The following is a 26775-nucleotide window of genomic DNA, read 5'->3' as shown; positions in this document are numbered from 1 at the left end:
CAGCCGCCTCCAGCCAGGCAGGAGATCCCTGGCATCCTGCAGCGCCCTGCTCAGCCCGGGGCTCGGGCGTCTTCACTGCGGTGGGTGCTGGTGGGTGCCGGGGTGTTGTGCAGGGATGCCTCCACGGCCGCCTGCTCCGTGCGCAGCCGGCGGATGTGCTCCCGCAGGGCCCCCTCCTCCATCCCGTGGGGTGCTGGGATGCTGTGGGGAAGGGCAGGTGGCTGGGGTGGGGGCGATGCCACCCCCGGGGACAGCTCAGCCCTGGCCCGGTATTGTGCCTCCCGGTACCTCTGCAGCCCGGGGAAGCCGCTGTCCCTGCTCTCCTCCTGGTTCTCCGGCTCCCCACGGCCTGGGGACTGTGGCCCCTCTGTCGGCATGGGGCTGGACCCCCATCCATGCCCGGGGCTCTGTTCCCCCACAGCTCCTAGGCACAGGGCAGGCAGCGTTCAGGCAGGTGCCCCTCACCAGTGCGTGCCCACAGGGGCTGTGCTGGGGACTGGGGTGCCCCAGCATCCTTCCTACACCCCCCTGATACCCACTTTGCATCTGCCAGCACCCCCCAGCACCTTCCTTGCATCTCCTCAGTATCTCCCCTCATCCTCCCTGCATCCCCCCAACATGATACCCCACCAGTATCCCTCTGCACCCCTCCTACATCCCCTCTGCATCCCCTGATATCCCCCAGCACCTCTTGCACACCCCCCAGCATCCTCCCCATAAACTCCCCAGCCTCCTGCCTGCCCCCACAGCCCCCTGGGCTGGCACTCACCACCATGGGCACCATCCTCCTCCCGGCCCAGCTTTGCCCGCATCAGGTCAAGGAGGGCAGCATAGGCCCCCCCACAGCGCTCGCTGCAGGGAGAGGGGCTCAGCATGGCACTGCAGGCCGTCCCCCCCCCTCCCCGTCCCTGTCCCCGTGCCCACCTGCAGCGCAGGGCCAGGCGCAGGGCTGTGCTGCGGGACTCGTGCTGGCCCAGCACCATGCTGAGCCGCTCAGCATCGCTCTTGCAGTCTTGCAACGCAGCCGCCAGCTGCCGGTTCACCTCCTGCAGCCTCCCCAGGCACCTGGGCAACGCCGGTGCCCACCGTTAACTGTGCAGCCGGGGCCCAGGGCTGTGCCTCAGTTTCCCCACCGGTGAGGGCTCAGCAGCCCCTGGGGCCCGGGGGGACTCACCCCTGTAGCTGCTGCACCTGCTCCTCCTGCTCCCGGCTGGCACCCTCCGAGGGCTGGGGGGAGAGGGGGCTGTGGGGCTGGGCGCCGTGGGGCTGAGCGCCATGGCTGCACTGGGACAAGTCCTGCAGAGGGGACAGGCAGAGCCCAGCACTGGGGCAGGCAGAGCCCTGTGCCAGGGCAGGATGCCACCCACCAAGCTCCCCCTGTGCTGCGGCTGAAGCCCACCCTGGAGCTGTACTCACCTGGGGCAGCTGGGGGTCCCCCTGCCCTGGGGGGCTGCTGAGCCTGGGGGTGTCACTGCCAGAGCCCCCCGGCTCCTCCAGCCTGGACAGAGCATCCCGCAGGTCCCGGACCTGCGCCAAGCACAAGGGTGAGCCCTGGGGGCTGCTCCAGTGGCACCCCAGGGGTGGACCGAGGGCAGTGCCCCCCCCCGCCATGCCCCCAGCACCCACCTTCCCCTGCAGCCGGTCGCGCTCCCCCTGCAGCACCCGCAGTGATGCCATGGCCTGGCTCAGCTCCTCATCCCGGCGCCCCCAGGGCTGCCTGCAGCGCCGCGTTCCTCGCTGCTGCCACTGCCATCTCCTCCACCAGCAGCCCCTCACCCGCTCCCGCCGCTGGGCATCGGCGTGTCACCCTCCCGGCCCAGACCGGTGGCTGGTCCAGCTCCTCCAGGCTCTGGGGACACAGGGCTGGTCAGCTGGTGCCCATCCCCTTGGCATCTGGGCTGACCATACCGGTGGGGCTCACCTTGGCCACTCGCGCCCACTCCTCACCCAGTACAGGCTGCGCTGGTGCCCGCCGGTGCCGGGAGAAGACGGTGCGCTCCAGCGAGCTGACAGTGTGCTGCAGGTCTGCGAAGAGGTCGGGCCCGTGGGCTGGGGAGGGGGAGCACAGCTGGGGTCAGGTCAGTGGCACAGCATGGCACAGCATTGGCACAGCATGGCATGGCACAGCATCACATGGTATGGCATGCAGCATGGCATGGGCATGGCACGGCACAGGCGTGGCATGGCACGGCATGCAGCATGGCATGGCATGGCACGGCACAGCATGGTGTGGCATAGCATGGTACACCCACCTTCCAGACCGGTGGCAGCGCTGAGTGTGCCATTGAGGCCCCGGGGCTGTGGGCTGGCAGCGGGGGAGGCTGGCGGTGCCCTCCCAGCCCTCCTCATCCTCCCTGCGGGGCGGTGAAGGCCAGAGATGGCAGGGGCCAGGCAGTGACACCCCCCGGTGCCCCACAGCCGCCGTGTCCCTGTACCTGCCCGTGCGGTGCTGCAGCTGCTCAGCCCTCTGGTGCAGCCGGGCCACCGTGGCCAGCAGCCTGGCGATGCGCTCCCTCATAGTGCAGGATGCCCTCAGTGTCCCCTGCCATGTCCTCATCGTCATCTTCATCCTCATCATCCTCATCTTCATCCTCGACTTTCTCCTCCTCCTCCTCCTCCTCAGCCGGTGGGGGCTGCGGACACTGTGTCTGCCCATCCCGGCCCTGGCCGGCACCCGGGGACATAGGGGCTGACACCCGGCGGGATTTGCCGGGATGGGGATGGGTTTTTGGCCACCAGCCCACTGGCCACAGCGCCTCACCCCAGCGCCCAGTGCCTGGGCTGGGCAGGACCCGGCACCACTGCCCCACTGCGCCCCACCGCGCCCCACCGCGCCTCACCGCGCCCCACCGTGCCAGGGATGCCCATAGTCAGGGGATGCCTGTGGTGGGGCGTGAGGAGACCCCCCATGTGGGACCAACGCCTGGCAGCACCCATCCCATGGGACACCCCACTTGCCTTCTCCATCCCGTCCTGTGGCGGCTGTTGCCCGCACCGGGGGGCTCACCCCACTCCCACACCGGGTGTCCCCACGTTGTGGCTGCGTCACTGGCCCCTGCCCGGCCTTGGGCCTGGTTCCTGCCGAGATTTCCTCTTCCTCGGCAGCCCCGGTGCGGCCTCTTGCACTTAACCATTGCGCTGCCCCGCGCCGGGGGGGACAGAGCCACCTCAGGGGGCTCTGCCCCCCAAACCCCTCCCTCCCTGCTCTGCCCCACGGCACCTCAGCCCGACACTGGACCCTCGCCATGTGCCTGGGCTCCTTCGTGCCCAGGTGGGAGGATGCACCCAGCTTTGCACCCTTGAGCATCTCTTGGAGGTTGGGGGTGGGGGGCCAGAACATTTGGGGGACTCATGAGCATTTTGGGTGCTAAGAGGCATTGCATGGGGTGCTGGGGGGTGCAGGGTCGGGGGGGAGCCAGCCCCGGGGTGCTGTGGGCAGTGCATGGGTGTTTATGTGCGGGAGGGTGTTTTTTGGGGTGCAGAGGGGTGCTGCAGGGTGCAGGAGGGGCAGCGTGGGGGTGCTGGAGAGTCCTGCCTGGGTGTTCAGAGCGCTGGGACAGAGCGTGTGTAGCTGGGGTGCAGGGGGGGTGTGCACGGGTGCAGCAGGGTGTGCAAGGGTGCAGGGGTGCAGGGGGCAGTTCATAGGTGCAGGGGTGTGTGTGTATTTGGGGTGCAGGGGGTGGTGCTCAGGGTGCAGGGGTGCATAGGGGTGTGTGCGTGGATATTTGGGGTGCAGGGCTGTGCATGGGTGCAGGGGTGTGCGTGGATATTTGGGGTGGGGGGCTGTGCATGGGTGCAGGGGTGTGCGTGGATATTTGGGGTGGGGGGCTGTGCATGGGTGTGAGGGTGTGCGTGGATATTTGGGGGGGGCTGTGCATGGGTGTGAGGGTGTGCGTGGATATTTGGGGGGGGGCTGTGCATGGGTGCAGGGGTGTGCGTGGATATTTGGGGTGTGGGGGGCTGTGCAAGGGTGCGGGGGTGTGCGTGGATATTTGGGGTGGGGGGCTGTGCATGGGTGTGAGGGTGTGCGTGGATATTTGGGGGGGGCTGTGCATGGGTGCAGGGGTGTGCGTGGATATTTGGGGTGGGGGGCTGTGCAAGGGTGCGGGGGTGTGCGTGGATATTTGGGGTGGGGGGCTGTGCATGGGTGAGGGGGGGTGCGTGGATATTTGGGGTGGGGGGCTGTGCATGGGTGAGGGGGGTGCGTGGATATTTGGGGGGGGGGCTGTGCATGGGTGAGGGGGGGTGCGTGGATATTTGGGGTGTGGGGGGCTGTGCATGGGTGAGGGGGGGTGCGTGGATATTTGGGGTGTGGGGGGCTGTGCAAGGGTGCGGGGGTGTGCGTGGATATTTGGGGTGGGGGGGCTGTGCATGGGTGAGGGGGTGTGCGTGGATATTTGGGGTGGGGGGCTGTGCATGGGTGAGGGGGGGTGCGTGGATATTTGGGGGGGGGGCTGTGCATGGGTGAGGGGGGGTGCGTGGATATTTGGGGTGTGGGGGGCTGTGCAAGGGTGCGGGGGTGTGCGTGGATATTTGGGGTGGGGGGCTGTGCATGGGTGAGGGGGTGTGCGTGGATATTTGGGGTGGGGGGCTGTGCATGGGTGAGGGGGGGTGCGTGGATATTTGGGGGGGGGCTGTGCATGGGTGAGGGTGTGCGTGGATATTTGGGGGGGGCTGTGCATGGGTGAGGGTGTGCGTGGATATTTGGGGTGTGGGGGGCTGTGCATGGGTGAGGGGGTGTGCGTGGACATTTGGGGTGCAGGGGGTGCAGACGGGGATCAGGGGGCGGGGCAGGGTGGTTGGGGTGCCGTGCACGGGCAGTCAGGGTGCCGGGTGCCCCCCTCCCCGTCCCCACGCGCCCGGGGGACCCCGGGGAACTACAAGTCCCAGCAGCCCCCGCGCGGCGCCGCTTCCGGCCGGTCCCGGACGGGGCTCGTGCGGCCGAGAGCGGGTGAGCGCGCGCCCGGGGAGGGGCGCGGGGGTACGTGGGCGGGGGGCGCCCGGGGGGGGCGTGGGGTGCAGAGGGGGCGCGGGGACTGTGGGGCGGGGGGCGCCCGGGAAGGTGGGGCGAGGGGTGCAGGGGGCGCCCGGGGGGGGCGTGGGGTGCAGAGGGGGCGCGGGGACTGTGGGGCGGGGGGGCGCCCGGGAAGGTGGGGCGAGGGGTGCAGGGGGCGCACGGGGGGGGCGTGGGCAGGGGACGACCGGGGAGCGTGGGGTGGGCGGTGCACGGGGGTGTGTGTGGGGTGAGGGGTGCGTGGGGTGCACGGGGGGGCCGGGGGCACGTGAGGCAGTGCGCTGGGGGGTGCATAGGCTGGGGGTGCGTGGGGCAGGGGGTGCACAGGGGGGTGTGGGGCAGGGGGTGCGTGGGGCAGGGGGTGCTCAGGGGGGTGTGGGGCAGGGGGTGCGTGGGGCAGGGGGTGCACAGGGGGGTGGGGCAGGGGGCACAAAGGGGGTGAGTGGGGCAGGGGGCGCACAGGGGGTGTGGGCCAGGGTCCAGGGCTCAGGGCTCCCGCAGCGCTGCCACCCCGCAGCCCCCCGGCGCCGGTCCCAGCGGCCATGGAGCGCAGCTGCCTGATGGACACCTCGGAGCCGGGCAGCGCCGCCGAGGAGGAGGAGGAGAAGGTGCCGGAGCCGCGGCCCAGGACCCGCTCCAACCCCGAGGGTGCTGAGGACCGGGCGCTGAGCGCCCAGGCCAGCGTGGGCAACCGCAGCGAGGGGGGAGGGCGAGGCGGCCAGCACCGATGACAGCCCCCAGGGCACAGCTGCGCCCGACGGCACCGCCTGGCCTGGCCCCGCGCCCCCCGCCGAGGTCCAGGTCAAGACCCCGCGGGTGAACTGCCCCGAGAAGGTGGTGGGTGTCCATGGGGAGGGTGGCGGGGGGGCTGCGGGGGCGGTGGGGGGGCTGCAGGGGCTCAGCCGCCATTCCTTTCCCGCAGATCATCTGCCTGGACCTGGCGGAGGAGATGGCGCTGCCCAAGCTGGAGTCCTTCAACGGGTGGGTGCCCGGGGGTGCCCCTGGCTGGGGGACCCCAACTGTGCTCCCCCGCCAGCACGGGGCCGGGGGGGGCGGTGGTCCCCGCTGAGTTCCAGCCGCTGCCGCAGGTCCAAGACCAACGCGCTGAACATCTCCCAGAAGATGATCGAGATGTTTGTCAGGACGAAGCACAAGATCGACAAGTGCCACGAGTTCGCACTGGTGGTGGTCAACAACGACGCCACGTGGGTGAGTGGGGCCATGGGGATGGGGGCGGGTCTGTGCCCCCCACCCCCCTCACCCCCGCTCCTCTCAGCTCTCAGGGTTCACCTCGGACCCCCGCGAGGTCTGCAGCTGCCTCTACGACCTGGAGACCGTCATCTGCAAGTCATTCAGTATCCCACCGCCTGTGGGGTGGGACGGGGGGCCGGCACCCCCTGAGGGTCCCTGGGGTGCACACGGGGTCCTTGGGGTACACGCAGGGTCCCTTGAGCATCACCAGGGACCCTCCAGGCCTGTTGCCCGCAGCCAGCAGCATCCCCATGGCCTCGCTGGCATCCCCGGCACAGGCAACGGCTGCGGCACGGAGCAGCATCGGTGTCTAGAGGCTGGGGGGTCAAACCAGACCCCTGAATCCCCCCAGGCAGGGTTTAACGCCAGACCCCCCAGCCTCCCCAAACACCTGCCTTCCGGTGTTTTCTCCCCACCCTGGTCCATCCCCCATGCCCGGTGCGCTCACCTCCCCCCGCAGGAGCCCGCTGGGTGCCCCAGTGCCAGCGTGGCCACCGGCTCTGGGCGTGGCACGTCCCTGGGGATGGGCAGGGGTCTGTGTGGTGGGATCGGTCCTTACCTGGGGCTGCAGATCTGGAAGGGCTCTTCAACCTGATGTGAGTATGGGCGGGGGGGGCGGGGGGAGCGGGGCAGCCACCTGGCTATGGGGTTTTGGCTTTGGCATAAAACCGCCGCGAGCCTTTCGCCAAACAGCTCCTGGGGTGGGCGCTGCGTCCCCAGTCCTGGTGCAGAGCTGTTGGGTTGTCATTAAGTTTTAATGGGGGGTGGGGGTGGGGTGTCAGTCCATGAGCTGCTGGGTGGGGGTCCCTGAGCCCCTATCCTCCTGGTACAGCCAGCAGAAGATTGAGCTGCCGGTGACAGAGAACATCCAGACCATCCCACCGCCCTATGTGGTGCGGACCATCCTGGTGTTTGGCCGCCCCGGCTGCCAGCCCCAGTTCTCCATGTCGGAGCAGATGAAGGTGGGTGACCCCCCCCCCCGGCTCTGTCCCCCTTCCTGGTGAGCTCGATGGCTCCGGGTCCATTCCGGTGCGTGGAGGAGCCTCCCAGCACCATTCCCGACTTCTCACCCTGCAGAAGATGCTGCAGTGTCCCTACTTCTTCTTCGACGTGGTGTACATCCACAATGGGACGGAGGAGAAGGACGATGAGACGAGCTGGAAGGTAAAGGCGGGACGGGGGGGTCCCCATCACCGCGGTGGTGGTTGGGGGAGCTGTGTGACCCCCTGCCCCCATTGTGTGTCCCCCCCCCCAGGAGATGTACAGCTTCTTCAGCAGCCTGGACACCAAAGGCACCAACTACAAGTACGAGGTGTCGCTGGCGGGGCCGGCCGTGGAGCTGCACAACTGCATGGCCAAGCTGCTGGCGCACCCGCTGCAGCGCCCCTTCCAGACGCACGCGGCATACGGGCTCCTGGAGGAGGACGAGCCCCCTGAGATCGAAGCCACAGTCTGAGCCAGCCCCCCCCCCGGCACCGGGAGCCACGGGTAGCCGTGTGGCGGTGACCTGGCATGGGGCAAAGAGAGAGGTGTTTAGCTGATGGCGTGTCGCTGGTGATGTGGATCCTGCACCGGGGTTGGAAATGGGTGTGTGTGTGGGGGGTGTCAGCCCCATGCCCGCCCCCATGGCTGTGGGGCTGGGGGTCCTGTGCCCGTTGTGCCCTGCAGTGCTGGCGTGGGGAGCCGAGGGGCACCTGCGGGTGCTAGGCCGTGCTGGGGCTCCCCCACTGCAGCAGGGATGGGCACTGGGAGGTGCTGGGCACTGGGAACACTGATGTGGTTACTGGGAGGTGCTGATGCCAGGCTGCTGCTGTAGGACACTGGGAGGTGCTGGTGCAGGACACTGAGGGGGTGCTGGTGCCAGGCACCGGGAGATGCTGGTGGGGTTACTGGGAGGCACTGAAAGATGCTGGTGCAGGACATTGGGAGGTGCCGGTGCTGGGTATTGGGAGATGCTGGTGCAGTTACTGGGTGGCATTGGGCAATGCTGGTGCCGGGCACTGGGAGCACTGGTGCGTGATTACTGGGTGATGCTGGTGCCAGCCACTGGGAGGTGCTGGTGTGGTTACTGGGAGGCGCTGGTGCAGGACCCTGGGCGGTGCCGGTGTGGGCCGCTGGGTGGCGCTGTGGCGTGGCACTGGGAGCTCCGGCCCAGCCCCTCCAGCCGCGGTCGCAGCCGGCTGGGTGGGCGTGGTTGCCCTCAGTCGGCTCCTATTGGCCGCCTCGCCAGCCAATGAGCGGTGGGGTGGCTTGTGCGCGGGGGGTTCAAACAGGCGCTGCGCAGTGCGCATGCGCGGGGGCGGCTTGAGCGGCGTGGCGCGAGCCGTAAGGGGGCATGAACCGGTGGGGGGCGGGTACAACGGGGACATTCCACCGCGGGCGGGGGCACCGGCACTGCACCGGGTGGGGGGGGGAAATGGGGACATTGCACCGGGGGGGCACCGGCACTGCACCGGGTGGGGGGGAAATGGGGACATTGCACCGGGGGGGGGCACCGGCACTGCACCGGGGGGGGGGGGGGGGGGAATGGAGACATTGCATCGGGGGGGGCACCGGCACTGCACCGGGGGGGGGGCGGGGAATGGGGACATTGCACCGGGGGGGCGGGCACCGGCATTGCACCGGCGGGGGAAGAACGGGGCGGCAACGTTGCACCGGGGGAAGGTACCGGTATTGCACCGGGGGGGTACACGGACGCATTGCACTGGCGGGGGGGGGGGGGGGGGGGGAACATCGCGCTGGGGGAGGGGTGGGGATTGGCACCGGACCGGCATTGACCGGGGTGTGAACGGGACTGGAACACCACGCGGGAAGCCACCGGCATCGTACCGGGGGGACACGGGGACATTGCACCGGGCAGGACATCTCCTTGCACGGGGCGGGGCACGGGTACCAGACCGGCATTGCACCGGGGAGGCGGCGGGGACATTGCACGGGCGGGGGGGGGGCGGGCACCGGGGCGGGGGGGATCGGGCGCAGCCTTGCACCGGCGTGGGAGGCGCTTTGCACGGGCGGGGACTCTGCGATACCGGCGTTGCACCGGGCGGGGGGCGCGTTGCACGTGCTGCAACGCGGGGTGCGGTGCGGTGGGGTGTCTGCTTAAGGGTACCCCTGCATGCGCTGCCCCGGGGGGGATCGGTGGGGAGGGGGAGCCCCTGGCACTGCACCCGGCGGGGAGTGGGCGCTTTGGGTGCCCCTGTGTGTGTCTCCCGGGGGGGGGGGGGGGGAGGCGCTGGACAGCCCCACGCTGGGACTGACTCGAGGGCAGCTGCCACCCCACGGTGGGGTCCCCAGCGCCCCCCCCGTGCCTGAGCAGCCAGGTGTGGGGCTGGTGGCCCTCGCGTGACCCCAAGGGGACGGCTGTGCCCCTGACCCACGGACCGTGACCTTGACCTGGCTGAGCTGGGGGGGGTGGTGGTGGGGCTCACGGTGAAGCCCCCCTCCTGCTCCAGGTTGGCCTAGGGGCTGATGCCACACGTCACCGCATCCTGGGGGGGGCACAGGTGCCACAGGCTCCTGCAGAAGAAACAGGGGGGCCTGGAGCTCCAAGGCCAGGTTGGTGGGGACGGTCCTGGGGACAGGGACAGCACCTTGGGGTGCTGCTGTGCTGGGACCCTCATCAGTGGGCTGGGGGAGCAGTGGGTGCTTGCCTGGCCCTGGCAGGGCTGCGCCCCCCCGTGGTGGCCCTGGCAGGGCTGCGTCCCCCTGTGGTGGCTCTGGCAGTGGTGACAGCGATGTCCCCTCCCGCAGGATGGCAAACAAGCCGCTGACCTGGCTTGGATCCCGTGGGACTCGCAGCGTGCCCGGGGGTGGCCCCCTGAGGAAGGTGAGGTCCTCGGGGTGCCCCCTTCACCAGGGCTGGTGTCGGGGGGCTGACCTGGCTCCCCTGACTCCAGTCTGTGCCCCCAGACCCAGGGGGGCCTGGGTGGTCCCTGTCCTTCCTGACTGAAGACGGCACTGAAGACAGTGGCTCCTCTGGGCCCCTCAGCAGCACCCACAGGTCCTGGCTGGAGGAGCTGGAGCTGGGGGGCAGCGGTGGTCTGGGGGAGCCCCCGTTCCCACGGGGCTGTCCCCTCGAACCCCCATCCCCCTCCGTCCCCTCCCCTGCCCCATGGCCCCAAGTGGACCTGGGGGGCTCAGCTCTCCCCCCGCAGCCCCTCGCCTCCAGCACGCTGCTCTCTGCCGGGGATGAGCTCGGGGAGGGATCCCAGAGCCGAATCATGGGGGGAAGGATGGGGGGTCCCCCCTGGGCTGTCCCCAAGCCTGGTGCGGGGGACAGCCCCCGTCCCTCTCGCCAGCAAGAGTTTGGTCCAGGTGGGTCCCTGAGCTCCCCCCAGCCCCAGCACTGCAGTGGGGTCCTGGGGGGACACAGGGCACCCCCCCGGGCTCCCCTGCTCCGTGGTGGTCAGAGTAGCCACTCTGTGGTGTGCTGGGGCCCCGGGGACGGTGACATCCTGGGTGCTGTGGCTCAGCACCGCTGGGGACCAGGGATGGGTATCGCCACCCCAGCTGCACCGGCCTGGGGGGTGGCAGTGCCGGAGGTGGGGGACAGGGACCACAGCAGCCTTGGGGACAGCAGCAGTGCCAGTGAGCGCTTTGTCAGTGCCCTGGAGACCCTGGAGCCCAGCGAGGACGGGGGATGCCCAGGGGCTCGGCACTGCTGCTCCCCCCAGCCCAAGGCACCAGAGCTGGGTGAAGCCCACTCCCCAACTGCAGCTGCTGCCGAGGAGCTGCCCCCTGCCAGCCCCCCAAGTGTGGGGAATTTTGCAGGAGGCTTAAGGGCAGCCCCTTGTGAGGATGGCTCAGACGTGGGTGATGTAGGGGAGCTGCTTGCCCAGCTCCAGGGGTGCAGCCTCCGGGGCTCCCCCCCCCATGCCCCAGGACCCCTTTGCAGCCCGGCTAGTCTCACCGCTGAGGATGTCACCCTCCGGCGCTGCCACTTCACCCCCAGAACAAAAAGCCGCCTCCAGGCTTCTGCAGCACGGCTCAAAGCCGCCGCCGCCGCCGCCTCCTCCTCCTCCTCGTCCTCCTCCTCCTCCTCCTCCCTCTTCCAAGAGACACTGGAGATGCCCCGGTGGCCCCCCAGGCTCAGAGCACCCCGGGCTGTCCCCAGGGACCCTGGCACCACCCCAGGGTGCTGCATCAACCCGCAGGGAGAGGACATGTCCAGCAGGGATGGAGAGGGGACAGGCTCTTTGGATGACACTGAGATCCTCCCCAGAGCCCCTAGCCAGCCCAGCTCATCCCTGGGGGCCAGCAACTCACCTGGCTCCAGCCCCACGGTCCCGCTGGTCCCTGGGGGTCACAGGCACCCCCAGGACTCTCCATCAGATGCTCAGGCCTCCCCTGGCTCCAGCCCCACGGTCCTGCTGGTCCCTGGGGGTCACGGGCACCCCCAGGACTCTCCCTCAGATGCTCAGGGCTTCCCTTGTGCCTCTAGGACCCCCAACCCTGGGGTGCTGGAGGCTGGCTCTGGGTGGCAGGACCCCTCACCCTTGGGGACACACCAGCCCCCGTGGCCCCACAGAAGCTTCAGCCGCCCCCTGGCCCCACAGCTGCCAGGCAGCACTGCGGTGGAGCCAGGGGGCCCAGCTGTGCCACTCTCGCCCGCTGGCTGCAGCACCCACTGCTCCAAGGAGCATCTTGAGGATGAGGAGCGGGGACAGGCACCCACCGAGCGGCACAGTCCTGGCACAGAGGCCACCACCAGCCCTGGGGACACCGTGGTCCAGGATGGGCGAGTGTGCATGGCACCACTGCGGCCCCTCTCAGATGAAGGTCTCCGCCGGCGGCTGCGGGCGCTGGGGGACAACCCGGGGCCCGTCACGGAGCTCACCAGGTGGCTGTACCTGCGGCGGCTGGAGAAGCTGGTGAAGGGACACCAGGGGAGGCCAGCAGGGGAGTCCCAGGGATCCCCCCCAGCCTGGTTGTCCGGTCCCCATGGTGCTGGTGTGGGGCTCACAGTGCTCCCCGATGCTAGCACGGCCGCTCCAGGGCACAGCCCCGAGCTGGCAGCTGCCCTGCGGACCGGCCGCATCCCCGACTGTGCCCAGGATGAGCTGGTGCTGGCCCAGCAGTTTGACTGCTCCGACCAGCGCTGGCACTGGCGGGAAGGGCTGGTCAAGTCCAGCTTCAACTACCTCCTTCTTGACCCCAGGTAAGGCCACGCTGCTCCCCCACGCATCCCCCATGCCAGGTGGGTCCAAACAGGGACCCCTGGGAAGCGACAAGCCCCAAAGGTGGGGGTTGGCACCCCCAGGACCACCCAGAACCTGCCACTCCGCTCCCACCACCTGAGCCCAGCTGAGTGCTTCAGGACCTTTGTCAAAGCCATTTTCTACGTGGGCAAGGGGACACGTGCTCGGCCATACTGTCACCTCACCGAGGCACTGAGCCAGCACCGTGCTGGGACACAGAAGGTAGGATGGGCTCGGGGTGTGTGTGTGTGGGGGGTGTGTGTGTGTGCTGAGGCCATGGTGTTGGGCTCAGGGGACTGTGTTGGGGGTCTGGGGTCTGTGGTGACAGTGTCTGCTGTCCTGTAGGGCTGCCCCAAGGTGCGGCGCATCCTGGAGATCTGGGCGAGAGGGCAGGGTGTCATCTCGGTGCACTGCTTCCAGAGCACGCTGCCAGTGGAGGCTTACACGCGGGAGAGCTGCCTCGTGGAGGCTCTGGGTGAGCGGGGCTGGGGGGAAGGTGGTGCTGCCGCAGCCCCCAGCTTCAGTTCTGCTACTGCTCCCACTCCCTGCATCCCTCTCCCCCACCCCATGCAGGAGTTGGGGGGCTGCAGCCTGTCCTGGGGCACACGGGGACTTTGGGGTCCCTGGTTGTCAGTGCAGGGTCTGGACACGATGCCCCAAACCCCCACGTCCTGTGGGAAATCTGCTTGGAAGTGGGTGCTGGTGGGGGGCACGGGGCTGCCTCCATCGCTGTGGGTGCTGATGGGGAACAGGGGGGGCAGGACTGTGGGCGCTGACCCGATCCCTGCAGGGCTGCAAACCATCACCAACCAGAGGAAGGGGCACTGCTATGGCACGGTGGCGAGCTGGCCGGCGGAGCGGCGCAGGCGCCTGGGTGTTCACATGCTGCACAGGGTCATGCGCATCTTTCTGGCTGAGGGCGAGCGGCAGCTCCGGCCGGCAGACATCCAGGGTGGGCGCTGAGCACCCTGGGGTGCTGAGGAATGCTGTGCCAGGTGCTGGGGGGGCACCCCCTGCCTGCACCTCCCCTCTGCCCTGGCTGAGGAGGTGGCTGTGCTCTAGGTACGGGTTTTATGTCACAAACACTGGCGAGAATTTCTCTATTTTTCTACGAATAAATCGCTGCGGGTCTTTTTTTTTTTTTTTTTTTTTTTGGCTAAGAAATCTAAGCTGCCTGTGATTTCTGACTTTGCTTCCCCACTCTGCCCTGCTCCTCAGACAGCCTCGCTGCACCCCAGTGTGTACCCGGGTGCACGGACACACGGATGTCTCCCCACGCCCGGCACATCTCTCCCATCATAAAGTCGGACGCGGCTGAGAATATAACACGGCTTTACTGTATGAAATGGCACTAACACGGCGTGTGGCTCAGCAGCAGGGTTACGGTGTGTGGTTTGCCTTGGCTTTAGCACAAGCGATGTGGGTACAAGCGGCACAGACTCTGTGGCAAACAGAAGTTGAAGAGCTGTGGCCCGCAGCCAGGCACCAACAGTAGCCTGGAGCCGGCTGGGGGGGTCACGGCGGGGGCAGAGCCGTGTTTTGGGGTATGGTGACATTTCTGGGTACCCTCACTGCAGACCCTGGCCGTGCTGCGGGGTCTCCCCCGGCCAGGATGCAGTGGGAGGGATGTTGCAGAGGAAGGCTCGTGGAAACAATTTAAATCCAGGGTCATTAAAATTCTCATTATGAGACAGGTTGCGGCAGCAGCGGGCAGAGGCGGGCACCGGCAGAGGGACAGCTCTGTCCCAACGGAGCAGGGCTGCCTGGGGACACTCATCACACAGGGTCCCCATCATGCCAGGGCTGACTCTGAAGGACCCTTCCTCTCCTACCTCACTCAGTTTGGGGAGAACGATGGGCTCAGCCTCGAGGAAGGCGCGCTGCCAGTGGGTGCCAGCTCCGGTTGGAGCAGCCCTGCCCAGCCAGGAGCCCCTCGAGCCAACCTGGGGTGCCTCGGTGTGCTGCCAGCGCTGGTCAGGGTGAAGAGGGGCTGGGTGGGACAGGGACCGAGGGTGAGGTTTCTGTGGGACTGGCTATTTCTTTGGTTTAGATGGGGGGAAATAAGAGGGAAACAAAGCAGGGAGTGGCTCCGCTCTTTGGGTAGTGGGGAGGCTGGGACCATCCCCCAAGCACAACATCCTCCTGGCTCGCTTGGGCTCCCACCCATCCCGGCATGGCTGAGAGCCCCCAGACCCTGTGACAGAGCCCAGGTCCGCGCTCGACACTTCTCATGTACCTTCTCGCTCCTGCCTGGCTCCGGGCAGCAGGATGCAAAGCGCGGAGGGGAGGAGATGTTGAGACTGGTGGGTTGAGTACAGAACGGTGTCAGCAGGTAACGAGCTGTTGTCTGTTGGGATCAGGCAGTTGCGGTTGGCTTCGTTGCTCCTGTGTTGCTCTGAGACCCCGTGGATCTGTACAGGAGTCATCAGCAAGGACGGACACAGCGGCAATGGCACAGTGTATTGCTGGTCCCTTGAGGGACGAGTGTGATCCCAGTGGGCATGTGGTCCGGGAGGGGGTGGTAGGTCCCAGAATCATGGAGGAGCTAGAAGCTGGGAAGGGCGAACGGATCAGATGCTGCAGGAGTCGCTATGTGGTGGTGATGGCTCCGAGCATCTTGAAGATGTGGCAGCAGGAGGGGGAGCAGGGGGCTCCACAGAAGCCAGTGCTGCAGTACCTAAAGCAATGGTGGCTGGGGACATGACTGCACAGACGGTGGCACCGGGGGACCGCGGGACCACAGGAGAGCTCAAGTTTGGCTTGTCTTCTTCATCACAGCCATGCCAGTCCCACCATGGTGGGGGAGCTGGCGGTCCTTCTGGCCATGTCCACAGGAGCAGGTCACCTCCTTGTCCTCATCTCCTGGCCGGGCAGAGATGAGCCATGCAGACCCTCCTCAGTGCCAAGTGGGAGCTGCTCAGCGCCACACGCACGGCTGCTGGGAATAACCCCTGGAGGCCAGGGCATGGGGGTCTCATCCTCCCAGCCCTGCAGATGGCTCGGGCGAGGCACCGTGGGGGCTCAGGCGAATCCCACTGCTGAGGCCAAGGAGCCTTTGGTTTCCCCTTAAAGCAATCCCAGCTCAGCTCCTCTAGCCCTGGCCGGGAAGGTGCCAGAGCTGATGTGCTCTCCCTGAAGGAAGCCCTCTGAGTTCTTCCCATTTTGCTGCAAGTGGGACCAGTCTCCCTGCAGTCGCCCTCTCTCCGTCCCCGGGGGGTCGCTGCATGAGGAAAATAATACTACAAAGAAACAGGATGAAGACGCTCCAGCGGCTGCCATGCCGTCCCCAAGGGGATGGGGACCAGGTCTGCCATGTTCCTACTGCCGACCCTGCACACCCCTGCCTGGGGGAGCCTCTGTGCTCCACCACCAGCCTCTGATGCGGCCGGGAAAGAAAATCAGCTGAGCTCCCGGCGAGGGCAGCCTCTGCCGCACCCCTCCGCTCTCGCAAACCCCTCTCCGCTCCGAAACATCTCTCCCATCGGAGCAGCCCGGTCACCATGTCCCGCCGCCTTATTTCTTCTCCCCTTGCCCGTCCCCAGCTGGTGTCTCGGGCTCCCACAGGACGAACTCATGGAGCAGCGTGTTCACCGTCTCAGGACACTCCATCATCACCATGTGGCTGCCCTCGTCAATCACCTTCAGGAAGGCAATCAGCAGGATCTGGAGGGAGACGGTGGCAGTGGCAGGTGTCAGTGCTGGGACGAGCCCCCTGCCCGCATTGCTGCGTGCCGGCAGGCAGACCCCAGCCCTCACCCAGCCCCACTCGGTGCCGTACCTCAGCCATGCGCTGGTCCTCCTCCACCGGGACGAACTTGTCGTGCATGCCGTGCACAAGGAGCACAGGCACGGCCAGCTCCGCGTGGTAAACCTCGTCGCCCTCCGGCCAGTATTGGCCGCTCATCATGGCACGCAGCACAAAGGAGGACACGTTGAAGGCATTGCCTTCCTTCAGCAGCTGCTTCTCTTTGGCACCCTGGCGAGCGAAGCCAGCCCTGCGGGATGGAGCCGGCACAGGCAGAGGGTTAGCCCAGCCCAGCGCTCAGCATCAAGGGGACAGGAGCATGGGGGATGCCGCTGGCAGGACACCGTGTCCCTGCCCGTGGTGGCTGGAAGCCAGGTTGGCTGGGGACCTTCCAACCCTTCCCAGCGCCGCGGTGCCGGGATGGCCACTCACTTGAGGAAGCTCCAGGCCAGGCACGGGGACAGGCAATGCAAGACGCAGGTGGGCATGTTGAAGATGGAGCAGAGGCTGGGCTCCAGCGCTGTCGGGCCCCCCCCGTTGATCATGATCACTTTATGGACCAGGTCTGGGTACTCGTGGGCAAGGAAGGTGCAGAAGGACACCCTGTGGGGAGAGACAGACATGGGGGCCATGCTCCAACCCCATGGCACCTGAGAGTGCTGCATCCCAAGGCAGATTTCAAGGATCCATGGCTGCATCCCAGGCTATGCCCCCTTGTTTGACCCCTGCTCCCCCTTTCTAGAGCAGGGTAACTACAGCAGGTGCCCTGCAGAGCCCTGGAAGAGGAGTTCAGCTCGGGATTTCACTCCCGTGCAGACCAAAGCAGGGTGCTTGGACCCGCTCGGGTGCTCACCAGCCTGGACCAGCCTTGTCCTTCTGATCTAATCCTGGCTTGGAGCCCATCTCTAGCTCCCTCTCCTCCCAGGGCTGCTCTCTGCACTGCTTAGTCTCCACCTAATTGACTTTCTTGGGCTTACTCTATTTATAGGCTGTGTGTTGCCAGCTTCCCTGCTGGAGGATGGGCCCTGGGATTAGCTGGACCCAGGAATGCACACCCCAAGAGGATGTAGGAGATCAGAGCTGAAGGATAAACCCAGAACAGGAAACCCCTGCCCCTGAAGCGCAGGATTTGTTGGGCATTTGCTGCTGAGAGGATGGGGGGTGTGTGAATCTATCCCTTCCCTCCTGGGACCCCCTGGTCCCTTACCCATATGAGTGTCCTATCAAGATATTCCTCTTCTTTGCGTAGCGCTTGAAGACAGCCCTCATGTCCTCCGCCAGCGCATAGAAGGTGTACGCGGCGGCAATTTGGGGAGCTGAGCTGCAGCCATGGCCGGCCAGGTCAGGAGCCACCACTTCGTAGCCCAGCTTGGTAAAGAAGTCCAGCTGCTCCTTCCAGATGTCCAGTGAGCCGCCCACGCCGTGGATGAAGAAGAGGACCACGTCACTGTGTGTCCCTTTGCAGCTCGTGATCTGCTTCTTGCAGTCGATGTTGACGACTTTCTTGGGTTTACGCTTCCGACGCTTGCCGGGGGCAGCGGCTGCTTCCCGTGTGCCGCAGCCCGGCGTGCCGGCAGGACCCTGGGCAGGAGCTTGGCCAGCCAGGTCAGAGAGCTCCAGCTCCATGGTGCTGTTGGGTTCCCCCAAGCTGTTCTGGCAGTGCAGGATCTCAGAGCGGACGGCGTCCCCCAGGTTCTCGATCACCAGCTGCCCGTTGCGGTAGACGGTGATCTTGCGCTTGCAGTGCACCATGCCCCGCTCTGGCCCCCCAGGCTGGGTTTCCTCAGGCCCCTCTGGGGCTGGGCGGTGGGGTGTGCTGTGCCTGATCCGCAGGATCCTCCCTGGCTTCACCTCCATGAAGCTGTAGCCGTTGCTGGACTCAACGCTGTCCAGTGGCCCCACGGCGTTTGTCGTCTTGCCCATCAGGCAGCAGAGGAGCCCATCGGTGATGCTGTTCAGCATTATGCTCCCTGCAACGAAGGCGACAGGTGGGGGCAGGAGAAGTGGGGTTAGTCGGGTTAGTCACCAGCTCCAGCACCCAGCGGGGACATGCTGGGGGTCCTGGTTGTGGAACAGGGGACCAGGGACAGCCCGGCCCCCCCTGCTGCTTTGCTGCCAGCCTCAGGCAAAGGCACAGCAGCACGAGTGAGGGCTCTGGGGATGCTTTGGGGGGTGAACGTGGTGCTCCCCAAATGCACAGCCCTCCTCAGCCACCTGCACGTGGGCTTCTACCCATCCAGCTTTGCCTGAGCCACGTCCCTGTCGTTGAGGCAGTGCAGTGTACACTGGCCCAGCAGAGGTGAACTCAAGTGGCTGCAAACCGTGCAGTCCCCAGCATGCAGCTGTGGGCCTCTGAGAAGGGATCTGCTCTGGCCAGGGGAAGGAACACGCAAAGAAAAGCCTGCTTGAAGTGAAAATGCTATTTCTGGCACCAAATATGGAGCTAAGGAAAGATTCAGCTATGAAAATGCATTATTTATACTGATTAAATATATATATGTATCTCTAGCCTAAACCACCGATACAGATAGTGAAAGATGGAAATTACAGGGTTGGGAGATGAAGGTTTTAATTAAAGCCACTCCACAAACCAAGGCTGAAAATAATATAGCAAGAGGACCAGGAGGCGGGGGAGCAATGACCCAGCACCCACTTGGTGGGTGGGAAACCCCTCCCCACGTCCCTATCCAGCACCACAAGGGCTGGGGGGATGTGGCATTGTCCTTGCTGTCCCCAAGGCTTGTTCCTTGGCATTTGCTCTTTCAGATGTGGCTTTGGGAGAGGACTGCGGATGACGGGACCACCAAACCTGGCTGAGAGTGAAGCCAGACCCAAGCAAAGGCAGATGCAAGGTAGGAAAGGCTGGTGGCACTGCGAGCGCTGGTGCTGGGACCAGAGCCCAACACCATCCCGGTGATGCCGAAGGTGGCTGTGGAGGAGGCTGCGGAGGTCCTTGCTTCCCCTGGCTGGCAGCCCGATGCACGTTTATTATTGATGAAGCTAAACACAGTGAATTATTGATGTCAATGGGCAAAGAGAGCCGGAGCAGGCACTGCACAGAGGGGCTGTCCCTGCAGGAGGGTCACTGGCTGCCCCCTGAGCAGTGGCTACAGGCACTGACCACGACCCCTGTGAAGGGGAGAAGGAAAAGTGTGTTCCTGGGGGGAATTTAATGTCTAAATCCCAGTGGCACTGTCAGGAGCAGCCCCCTTAGCTGCTCGAACAACCCCTTCAAGTGCAGTGGGCAGGATTGCAGGTGCTTTCCTGGCAGACCATGCGAAACCGAGCAAGGGATGGAGGCAGGCTGGGAGCGCCAGCCTCGCTCTGCAGCTTTTAACGTCCACTGCGCCTAGGGAAGCCAACGCTGCGCCCTCCTCAGAGACCCCTGTGGCCCCCAGCGTGCCCAGCCTGGCCCCTGTGCGCTCCTGCGAATGAGATGGGCTCTGCCATGAGCTGCTGGCCGCTGAGGAGCCCAGGCACACCGGCCGCAGCCCAACATGCGGCTCATGGACTTCCCCAGGAAAAACCAGCCTGTTTGCTCCAGGCAGGCGACCTGGGTAACGGTTCCCTTGGCAAAGCCGGAGTGGCTTATCTGGGGAGTGCTGCCAGCTCTCAGGACAGCAGCCAGCCTTTGATTCTCGCCCGGCTGTCGGGGACAGTGGCCCCGACTCCCACGCAAACACCATGCGAGGCTCTGGGTGCTGAATTGTAGGGACGGGAAATGCAGCAGAGCTGGTCCTGGGCGCTCATTCTCTTCGCCACTGGCTGGAGAGCCCCCCGGGGGCTCCCCCCGATGCAGGGTTTGCCCTCAGCTGCCTGCAGTCTGGTGCCTGGGCTTGCACTGGTGATCTCTCTTCTGGACACAGGCACACCCATGCAGGATCTGGCAGCACCCAGAGCTTTCCAGCAGCTCCCTGTTGCTGAGTACCATGCTAAACAGCTGCGTCACCCACTGGGTGTCCTTCACTGCTCTGGGAATGGACCCATCCAAGCTGATGAGCATGAGGTCTCAGAGCCCTGGCAAGGAGAAGCCAAATTGGGACCTGCTCTGCGGAGCCACACTTCCAGATGGGTGATGAGCCCGAGGAGCTGGGCACCGGACTGGCTGGAGCCCTGGCTGGAAGATGCCCAGCTGCCTTTGCACCAGGATGGGCATGCCACTGCTCTTGCCACGCTTCTGAGCACCAGCTCGGTGCCAGGCTTGGGCTGCTTTTGATCCCCGAGTGGCTCTGACCTGGGAATGCTGAGCAGGGAGATGGGGCAGGTGGAAAACCCAGGGGTAGAGGGGAAACTAAGCAGACCCTGAGCCTTACTGTCCCCATGAGCACGACTGCGGGCTCTCTGCAAGCTCTTCCCACGGCTGGCAGGGCACATCCTGCCCCTGCACTGGGTATGGTACTCCCACCATTCGGCCTGTGGGACCTGGATGTGTTTCTGCCTCTGATTTCCGTAAAGCCTGGCTTTGCGCTGTGCCTCCATCTTGCAAGGTACTAATGATCTCTGTATGGATTATAAACAGGACTTCTGGCTAAACCGCCTCGACATTGATTAACTTCTCAGGATTAACTCAATTAGTTCATCCTGTTCATTTCCAGAATTGATTTGCTGGAAGGCTCTGGTGGTCAGGAGCTCTGCAGGCAGAGCCAGGAGCCCAGGCTTGGGCCACGGAGCCGCCCTCCAGCATCGTTGGCTCTGGGTACAAGCCCAGATCCTGCTGCAAGACGGGCAATTCAGCAGAGATTCCTCCGCTCGGATACACCCCGGCTGGAGCTCGTGGTCCGGGATGTGGCAGTCCCTGCTGGGTATCAGATGGAGAAAACACCACCCAAATCCCATCAGCGAGCGCGTCCCAGTCGAGCCATTCAGTGGCTAGGTGAGAAACGGAGGGATGGGAGGTTAAGCGACTCGATTCAATGTCAAGCTTCATCCCAGGGGCTGGGAGGCAAAGTGCACCCGTCTCCCACCTCCCACACGTGTCCTCTAACCCAGCGCGCCGGCTGCTGCAGCCAGAAACATCAAGGGATGTTCCCTCCGTGAGATGAAAAGGGCTGAAAATGAAACCAGATGGATACAAAGAACTTTGCAAAGATGCCAGTAACCATGGCAATGAGCTGCTTCCCTCCCCACCCCCATTCCGGCTACCTTCCATTGCCACCACCCCCCCCAGAGCGAGATTTCGGCACCGGTTACATAAGGCCAGGCACAACAATGAGTCAGGCGCGGTGTGAACCTGCTGTCGGCCCCCGTGTCCCACGAGGACACGGCACAGACTTGGGAAGGCGGATGGCATCGCCCCCAGCTGATACCCACATCGTGGTCACCCTGAAAATCACAGCTGCCCCCAGGAAACCGCTCTCAGCAGAAAGGGGATGCTCGAGGGATGCTGAGGATTAATCCCAAGAGGATGATTTATTGCCCAGGTCCAGACCTAGTCCCAGAGCACCCATGCAGAGTTCTCTGGCTTCACCCTCCCTGCTGCTGCAATGAATAACCCAGCTGGGGAAAAACAACTTACTGACCTACTTTGGGCTGCAGCAACTCTGATTTTATACAACTTGATGGCACCATGTCACAGCTGGAGAAAAATGGGACAAGATGTGCTGTGGCAGGGTGGAGGACGGAAAGCCTGGTGGGGTAGCGTGACAGGCAGGCACACAGGGCTGACGCAGAGCCCATGGGGCTGGCACACAGCCTCGGGGGGGGGGTGGGTATCAGGGCAGTGCTCACACCACGTCTGCCCCAGGGGTATGACTGCAGCATGGGCACGCTCATGGCCATGCCAGGATGGGCTAGCCACACTGGCTCTTTCCTTGCCATGCCTGCAGAGGAGATGGTCCCTGCCCCAAACGGCCTCCTGGTGCTGCCTCCCGCAGTGGTCCTGTCCCTGCTGGGTCCCTGCACACAGTGCTGGGGACAGCTGATGTCCCAAAGGTCCAGCGTGCTGGGAATGACAAAAATCTCCTCCTGCTGTCCTGTCCTCGCTGGGGAGACCTTGAATTATGGGCAGGAGTGTTTCTCCTTGACAGCCCCCAGGGCAGCAGTGAGCCCGTCCCTGCTGAGAGAAGTCCTGGTAAACATTTCATCCCAATAAGTGAGCCCAGAGCATCATTTACCACAGCAGGCAGGAGTCAGCACCTGAGCTGATGGCCATGAATCTCCCTATAACCCAGCGAGCTTGATCACAGCTCAGCACCTCCATCCCCCTCCCTGCACAGAGCCCTGGACCCTCGTAGGGAGTAGCAGGGACTTGATATCTGCTAATTCCTTGCAAATCCTTGGAGGAGAGGTGCCAGAGAGGAGCATGAGATATGCTGCAGCCAGAATCCATCCTACCATAATAATTTGTTCAGCTCTAATCCCTTCCCTCCGGGGCTCACGAGTATTAATGATGATACACGACACTCCTGAGGAATGAGCAAATATTATTATTCTCTTCCCAACCTCCCCCCCCCATTCACACTCTGCAAAGTAGAGAAACTGCAGCATTGAAAAAACACATAAAGAGAATGTCTGTTAAAGCACCGATCTCAGAAACATGCAAGAAAATGTTTATGCTGCAAAGTAAACTTCCCTCAGGGGGAATGTGAAAAAGCCACTTCAGCTGGTGGCAAACACCTGGATTTATTCTGTTATGCCTGGCTTCCCCATCCTGATACAATTACAGCAGCTTTATCAGGACAGTCAGGAGCAAGTGGTCAGGAAGGCTTTATCAGTGGTACAAACGAAAAACGAAGGAGGCAGCCCTGAGATCCTCAGCACAGACAGGGATGCAGCCGAAGCCCGCACCTTCCCTGGGGGGGGGAGGACCGGTCCCCATCCACGGGCAGGGACTTTGCCGAGGACGCAGACAAATCAAATCCAGTCAAGAAACGGCATGGGAGGAAAAGCAGAGCGTCTGTAAGACACACGGCTGCCTGGAGCCGTGGCTGGCTGCCTGCCACACGTCTCTTTAGGAAGGAAGAAGACCTTGAGAAACAAAAGATTATGCAACGCACAGCGGAGTAACCTGTGCCTGACCTCTGCGACCAAAATCCCACTTAACCTCCTCCGTTTTCCAAACATCCTAGATTTCCAAGAGGATTGCCCCTACTCCCACCGCATAGCCGCAGAAAAGCCGGTTGGATTCCTCCGGCAGCAAACATCCTCCAGCAGCAGGCTGGAAGAAACCATTGCAAGGAGGCAGGAGAAGGAGAAAACCCTGCCCCCTCCGCCGGGCAACGATGCGTGCAGGTGCCCCCTCGATCTCCAACCGAAAAATCCAAGCAGATTTGACACGCACATAGCAACAGCAGGGCTTCAGTCAGAGCCAGCAATCATTTACTGCAATTGCATCACAACAGAAGCCATCCCTTAAGTTATATCGCTGAGCAGCTTTTTATAACCCCGCACTCAAAGCACGCTGAATGTAACAGGGTTATTTAAGCACGAGCAATAACGTGCCGCTGCAAGGCTACCATCTCTCCTTCGCTCCCTGCAAGCCCATCTAAAGCCTCTCAAATCCCTTCCCATCGTCAGCTGTAAAAAAACACATCTTGTGGCTATTTTGCTCCCCGTGCCGAGCACCTTCCTCCCCTCTGCTTCAGGGCATGCCCTACATCACGGCTTGTGCTCTGCACAAAGGGAGAGAGAGAGAGAGAGAGAGAGAGAAGAGGATGCTCACCTCATTTATTGACAAGGGTTGTCAGGAGTCGAGATTGCAAATGAAAGGCTTAAATCTTGCAGGAGGCAAAGGGGGAAAGGAAGAGAAGCCCGAGGCGGTGGGTGCCTGTGCAGGATGCAGGGTACCAGCGCTGGCAGGCTGCTCAGCTTTTCAGCTCCTCCGATTACAATTTTTTTGCCTGTCTGGTGGGAAGGATGGAGCAATGCCTTCAGCTCAGCTCATCTGCTTTAGCCTGAAATCTCTCCTTCCATCTTCTCCCCACCAGCAGCTTCATAACTGAGCTCTGGGGTTTGGGGGTGCTATTTGTCCTTGTAGTCTATAGCCATAGAAAGCCCCTTAAATCCCTCCTAAAGAGGAGGGCTTTCGGCGTGACAGACAAGGAGACTTGCCAGTCAAAGCAAGACCCAGCGCAGCCCCTCTGCCCGCCCATAGGGAGCCTGCCAGGAGCTGGGGGAGCGGGAGGACTCGCCCTAGTTTTTTGCCCCTTCCAGCGGGATGAGTTACCGAGTTCCTTTTTTACATTTTCTTGTTTTCTTGCCATTCTGGTATTTGTGGCTTCCTGGAGGTCACGAGCGTGTTGGTGCCGCAACCGTGTTAGAGCTCAGCACCGAAAACATGAATGTGGAGACCCCACGGGCCGGGGCAGGAGGGCAAAGATAAAATCACAAATGTCTCTTGGGTTTATTTGCACGGGTGTGGGTTTGGGAGGGCTGCAGTCACATCCCCCCATCCTGACGGGCTGACTTCTGGCGGGAACACAACAAACCAGTGCAGAAAACCCCCAGAGCTGGTCCCTGCTCTTGGCAATACAGCTGGGCTGGGCTCCAGAAAAGCCATCTGAAGGATTTTTTCAATGATCAGAGGACGACTGAGCCTTTATGGGTTACTGGTGACTCACCCTCTGACCCCCCCAGGCAGCCCTCCTCCTCCTCCTCCTGCTCTGTAAAACACAGATAATCGCATTTGCCTGCTTGGGAACAGGAATTGGCTGAAACTCCCAGTAGGTGCCTTCGCATGTCTTAGGTGCTGGTGCTCTATCCACATATATATGAGCAGACAAAGGTGAGCAGAGAGTCTGGTGCCAGTTTACCCTCCACTAAGCCAGCCACAGTGCCTGCCAGAGGCTTCCAGAAATGGATGCCAGTGCTTGTTGGGCCAATTTTGGGAGCAGCCCTCTCCGTGGTGAGAAGAACAGCGGGTAGGCCGTGCAGGGAGGGCTGCGGCAGTGGCAGGGCCCTGGGCCACGGTGGTGGCAGGGCCCTGGGCCGCACCTGGCTCTCCCGCCGCACCAAATGCCAGAGCCGACACCGGTAGAACCGTCCAGGCAAGGAAGAAATGAACCTTTACAGACGGCTTTTGCGCTGTTGGTGGCGTGTGACAGGGCCGGACCCCTCCTCCGCCGCGGGAGGCCCCGGCGCTGCGCAGGCCCGGGCCCAGGCCGTACCCCGCGGCTGTTGCCATGGTAACGGCGCGGCGCGCCCGACCCCGCCCCAAGACTACAACACCCATCGTCCCTTCCGGCCCGCCGCTTATGCCCCGCCCAGCCACGGCGCATGCGCACTCCCCGCCGGCCGCGATTGGCCGTGCGCAGGCAGCCAATAGGGAGCGGTGTTGTTCGGGGGACGGTGCTGTCAGGACGGGCGGAGGGCAATGGCGGCGCTAGGCTGCTTTTGGCCCCGGGCTGTTGGCGGCAGGTAACGGCGGCGGGTGGTGACACCCGGGGGGCGGCGGGGCCTGGGCCGCGACAGCCCCGGCCCTCATGGCTCCAAAGAACCCCTTTATTTTCCTGTCAGCGGCAGCGCCGGTCTCGCTCTTCTTACCTGTCGTGTATTTTTTCTTTTTTTCCCCAAAGATTTTTACTATTGCAGCAAGCAGCAGGCTGCTCTTTCCAGCTCCGACCAGCCTCAGTACTCTCAAGTCCCCTGGAGCTCCCTCTCAGAAGCTGCCTCCCCTTGAAGCCCACAGGCCTCGGCCCCAGCCCCGTGTCCTCCTGGAACCACCAGCAGATCCGCACCAAAGCGCGTGGTAACGAGTACCAGCCCAACAACCGCAAGCGCAAACGAACCCACGGCTGGATCAAGCGCATCAGCACCCCGGGTGGCATCGAGGTCATCCTGCGGCGCATGCTGAAGGGCAGGAAGTCTCTGACCCACTGACAGCCCTTCTGGCCAGGTCGACGTGGTGTGGGGCGAGCCTGAATCAAGCCCTTGGGCTCTGTTAGTGGCTCGTGCCGAGCAAGGCTGTGCAGAGTTGCAATGACCGCGTGTCCCTCCTGGGTCAGAAGCATGTGAAGCATTGCGCTGGCTTGAGCATGGTCTCTCGAGGGCTTTGTTTAATGGCTCTTCTTAAACTGTAAAATTATTGTTTGGTTCAAAAATAAACTTAGGAAAACACGAGGTGTAAATAAAGCCCAGTGACTCGCCTTGAACTTGCTGCGTTAATTGTTAGTGCAAAACTTAACCGGGAGAGGGAAGCGGGCTTGCTGGCGGGTTCACAGTGCTAGGGAGCAATCGGGAGGGTGGCACCGGTGTGGAATTAGGGCTGGTGGCAGAGGGAACTTCAGTTTTAGTTTACATTGGCCGCCCCAGCCGTGCCTCTCCCCATCCCGGTCCTCCATCCCCCTGCCGCGCTTCAGGATCAGGGTACTGGCTCTGGTTTGCGGAGGGGAGGACCTGCCTTCTCCTGGCTCCTGTTCTCCCAACGCTTTTAATGAACCGCCGCCTAACAAGCAGCGCTTCATTAAGGATGGCCGAGGGGAACGGAGGCACGGACTACGCCTCCCGGCGTGCCCCGCGGGCGGCGCTACATCCGGGTCCTCCAGCCCTGCGCACACACCCCACCCCACGGGCCCTCCGAACGGGCATTTCCTGCCTCAACCGAACCCTACGCACCTAAGCGCCGCCATGAA

General features: G+C 64.0%; 5 protein-coding genes across 6 annotated transcripts; 3 read left to right on the top strand and 2 right to left on the bottom strand.

Annotated features, from left to right (window-relative positions):
* Positions 1–6: 6 nt before the first annotated feature.
* LOC130148599 (colorectal mutant cancer protein-like) lies at positions 7–2574 on the bottom strand. The gene is given in 11 exon segments (XM_056337396.1): positions 7–201; positions 289–424; positions 770–852; positions 925–1065; positions 1175–1296; positions 1417–1527; positions 1627–1707; positions 1709–1849; positions 1922–2049; positions 2253–2354; positions 2436–2574. Coding segments are annotated over 10 exon segments (1191 nt in total). The 5' UTR covers positions 2350–2354; positions 2436–2574; the 3' UTR covers positions 7–50.
* A 539-nt stretch (positions 2575–3113) lies between these two features.
* Positions 3114–7806, top strand: BABAM1 (BRISC and BRCA1 A complex member 1). Its single transcript, XM_056337417.1, is given in 10 exon segments — positions 3114–3271; positions 5532–5715; positions 5717–5851; positions 5937–5995; positions 6103–6223; positions 6291–6369; positions 6837–6861; positions 7098–7227; positions 7343–7429; positions 7521–7806. Coding segments are annotated over 10 exon segments (1047 nt in total). The 5' UTR covers positions 3114–3245; the 3' UTR covers positions 7722–7806.
* A 129-nt stretch (positions 7807–7935) lies between these two features.
* On the top strand, positions 7936–13601 carry ANKLE1 (ankyrin repeat and LEM domain containing 1). Of its 2 annotated transcripts, none has more exons than XM_056337294.1 (7): positions 7936–8590; positions 9718–9820; positions 10016–10091; positions 10175–12422; positions 12525–12684; positions 12808–12937; positions 13253–13601. In XM_056337294.1, the coding sequence occupies exons 2-7, from the start codon at positions 9734–9736 to the stop codon at positions 13423–13425; spliced, it is 2874 nt and encodes a 957-aa protein (XP_056193269.1). In that variant the 5' UTR covers positions 7936–8590; positions 9718–9733; the 3' UTR covers positions 13426–13601. The 2 variants fall into 2 exon arrangements, with proteins under 2 accessions (XP_056193269.1, XP_056193270.1); XM_056337295.1 differs by lacking the exon at positions 7936–8590 and adding an exon at positions 8911–8929.
* A 176-nt stretch (positions 13602–13777) lies between these two features.
* ABHD8 (abhydrolase domain containing 8) lies at positions 13778–24202 on the bottom strand. The gene is made up of 5 exons (XM_056337377.1): positions 23868–24202; positions 17415–18177; positions 16640–16810; positions 16241–16457; positions 13778–16125 (listed from the first exon to the last, which is right to left on the bottom strand). The coding sequence occupies exons 2-5, from the start codon at positions 18167–18169 to the stop codon at positions 15976–15978; spliced, it is 1293 nt and encodes a 430-aa protein (XP_056193352.1). The 5' UTR covers positions 18170–18177; positions 23868–24202; the 3' UTR covers positions 13778–15975.
* A 1244-nt stretch (positions 24203–25446) lies between these two features.
* MRPL34 (mitochondrial ribosomal protein L34) lies at positions 25447–26295 on the top strand. Its single transcript, XM_056337463.1, has 2 exons — positions 25447–25561; positions 25720–26295. Exons 1-2 carry the CDS (start codon positions 25518–25520, stop codon positions 26021–26023), a joined length of 348 nt encoding a protein of 115 aa, XP_056193438.1. The 5' UTR covers positions 25447–25517; the 3' UTR covers positions 26024–26295.
* Positions 26296–26775: the final 480 nt, after the last annotated feature.

The sequence above is a fragment of the Falco biarmicus genome, chromosome 4 (assembly GCF_023638135.1).
Source record: "Falco biarmicus isolate bFalBia1 chromosome 4, bFalBia1.pri, whole genome shotgun sequence".
Lineage (NCBI taxonomy): Eukaryota > Metazoa > Chordata > Aves > Falconiformes > Falconidae > Falco > Falco biarmicus.
Note: the sequence above shows the minus strand (reverse complement) of the source record. Positions and strands in the feature narration are given on the sequence as shown.

Coding starts and splice junctions, on each gene's coding strand:
- ANKLE1 (XM_056337294.1), top strand. CDS start 9,734: ATGCCACACGTCACCGCATCCTGGGGGGGGCACAGGTGCCACAGGCTC. Junction 9,821..10,015: donor GCCTGGAGCTCCAAGGCCAG/GTTGGTGGGGAC, acceptor CCCCTCCCGCAG/GATGGCAAACAAGCCGCTGA. Junction 12,938..13,252: donor CTGCCTCGTGGAGGCTCTGG/GTGAGCGGGGCT, acceptor CGATCCCTGCAG/GGCTGCAAACCATCACCAAC.
- ABHD8 (XM_056337377.1), bottom strand. CDS start 18,169: ATGCTGAACAGCATCACCGATGGGCTCCTCTGCTGCCTGATGGGCAAG. Junction 16,811..17,414: donor TTGATAGGACACTCATATGG/GTAAGGGACCAG, acceptor CTCTCCCCACAG/GGTGTCCTTCTGCACCTTCC. Junction 16,126..16,240: donor AGGACCAGCGCATGGCTGAG/GTACGGCACCGA, acceptor GTCTCCCTCCAG/ATCCTGCTGATTGCCTTCCT.
- MRPL34 (XM_056337463.1), top strand. CDS start 25,518: ATGGCGGCGCTAGGCTGCTTTTGGCCCCGGGCTGTTGGCGGCAG. Junction 25,562..25,719: donor CCCCGGGCTGTTGGCGGCAG/GTAACGGCGGCG, acceptor TTTTCCCCAAAG/ATTTTTACTATTGCAGCAAG.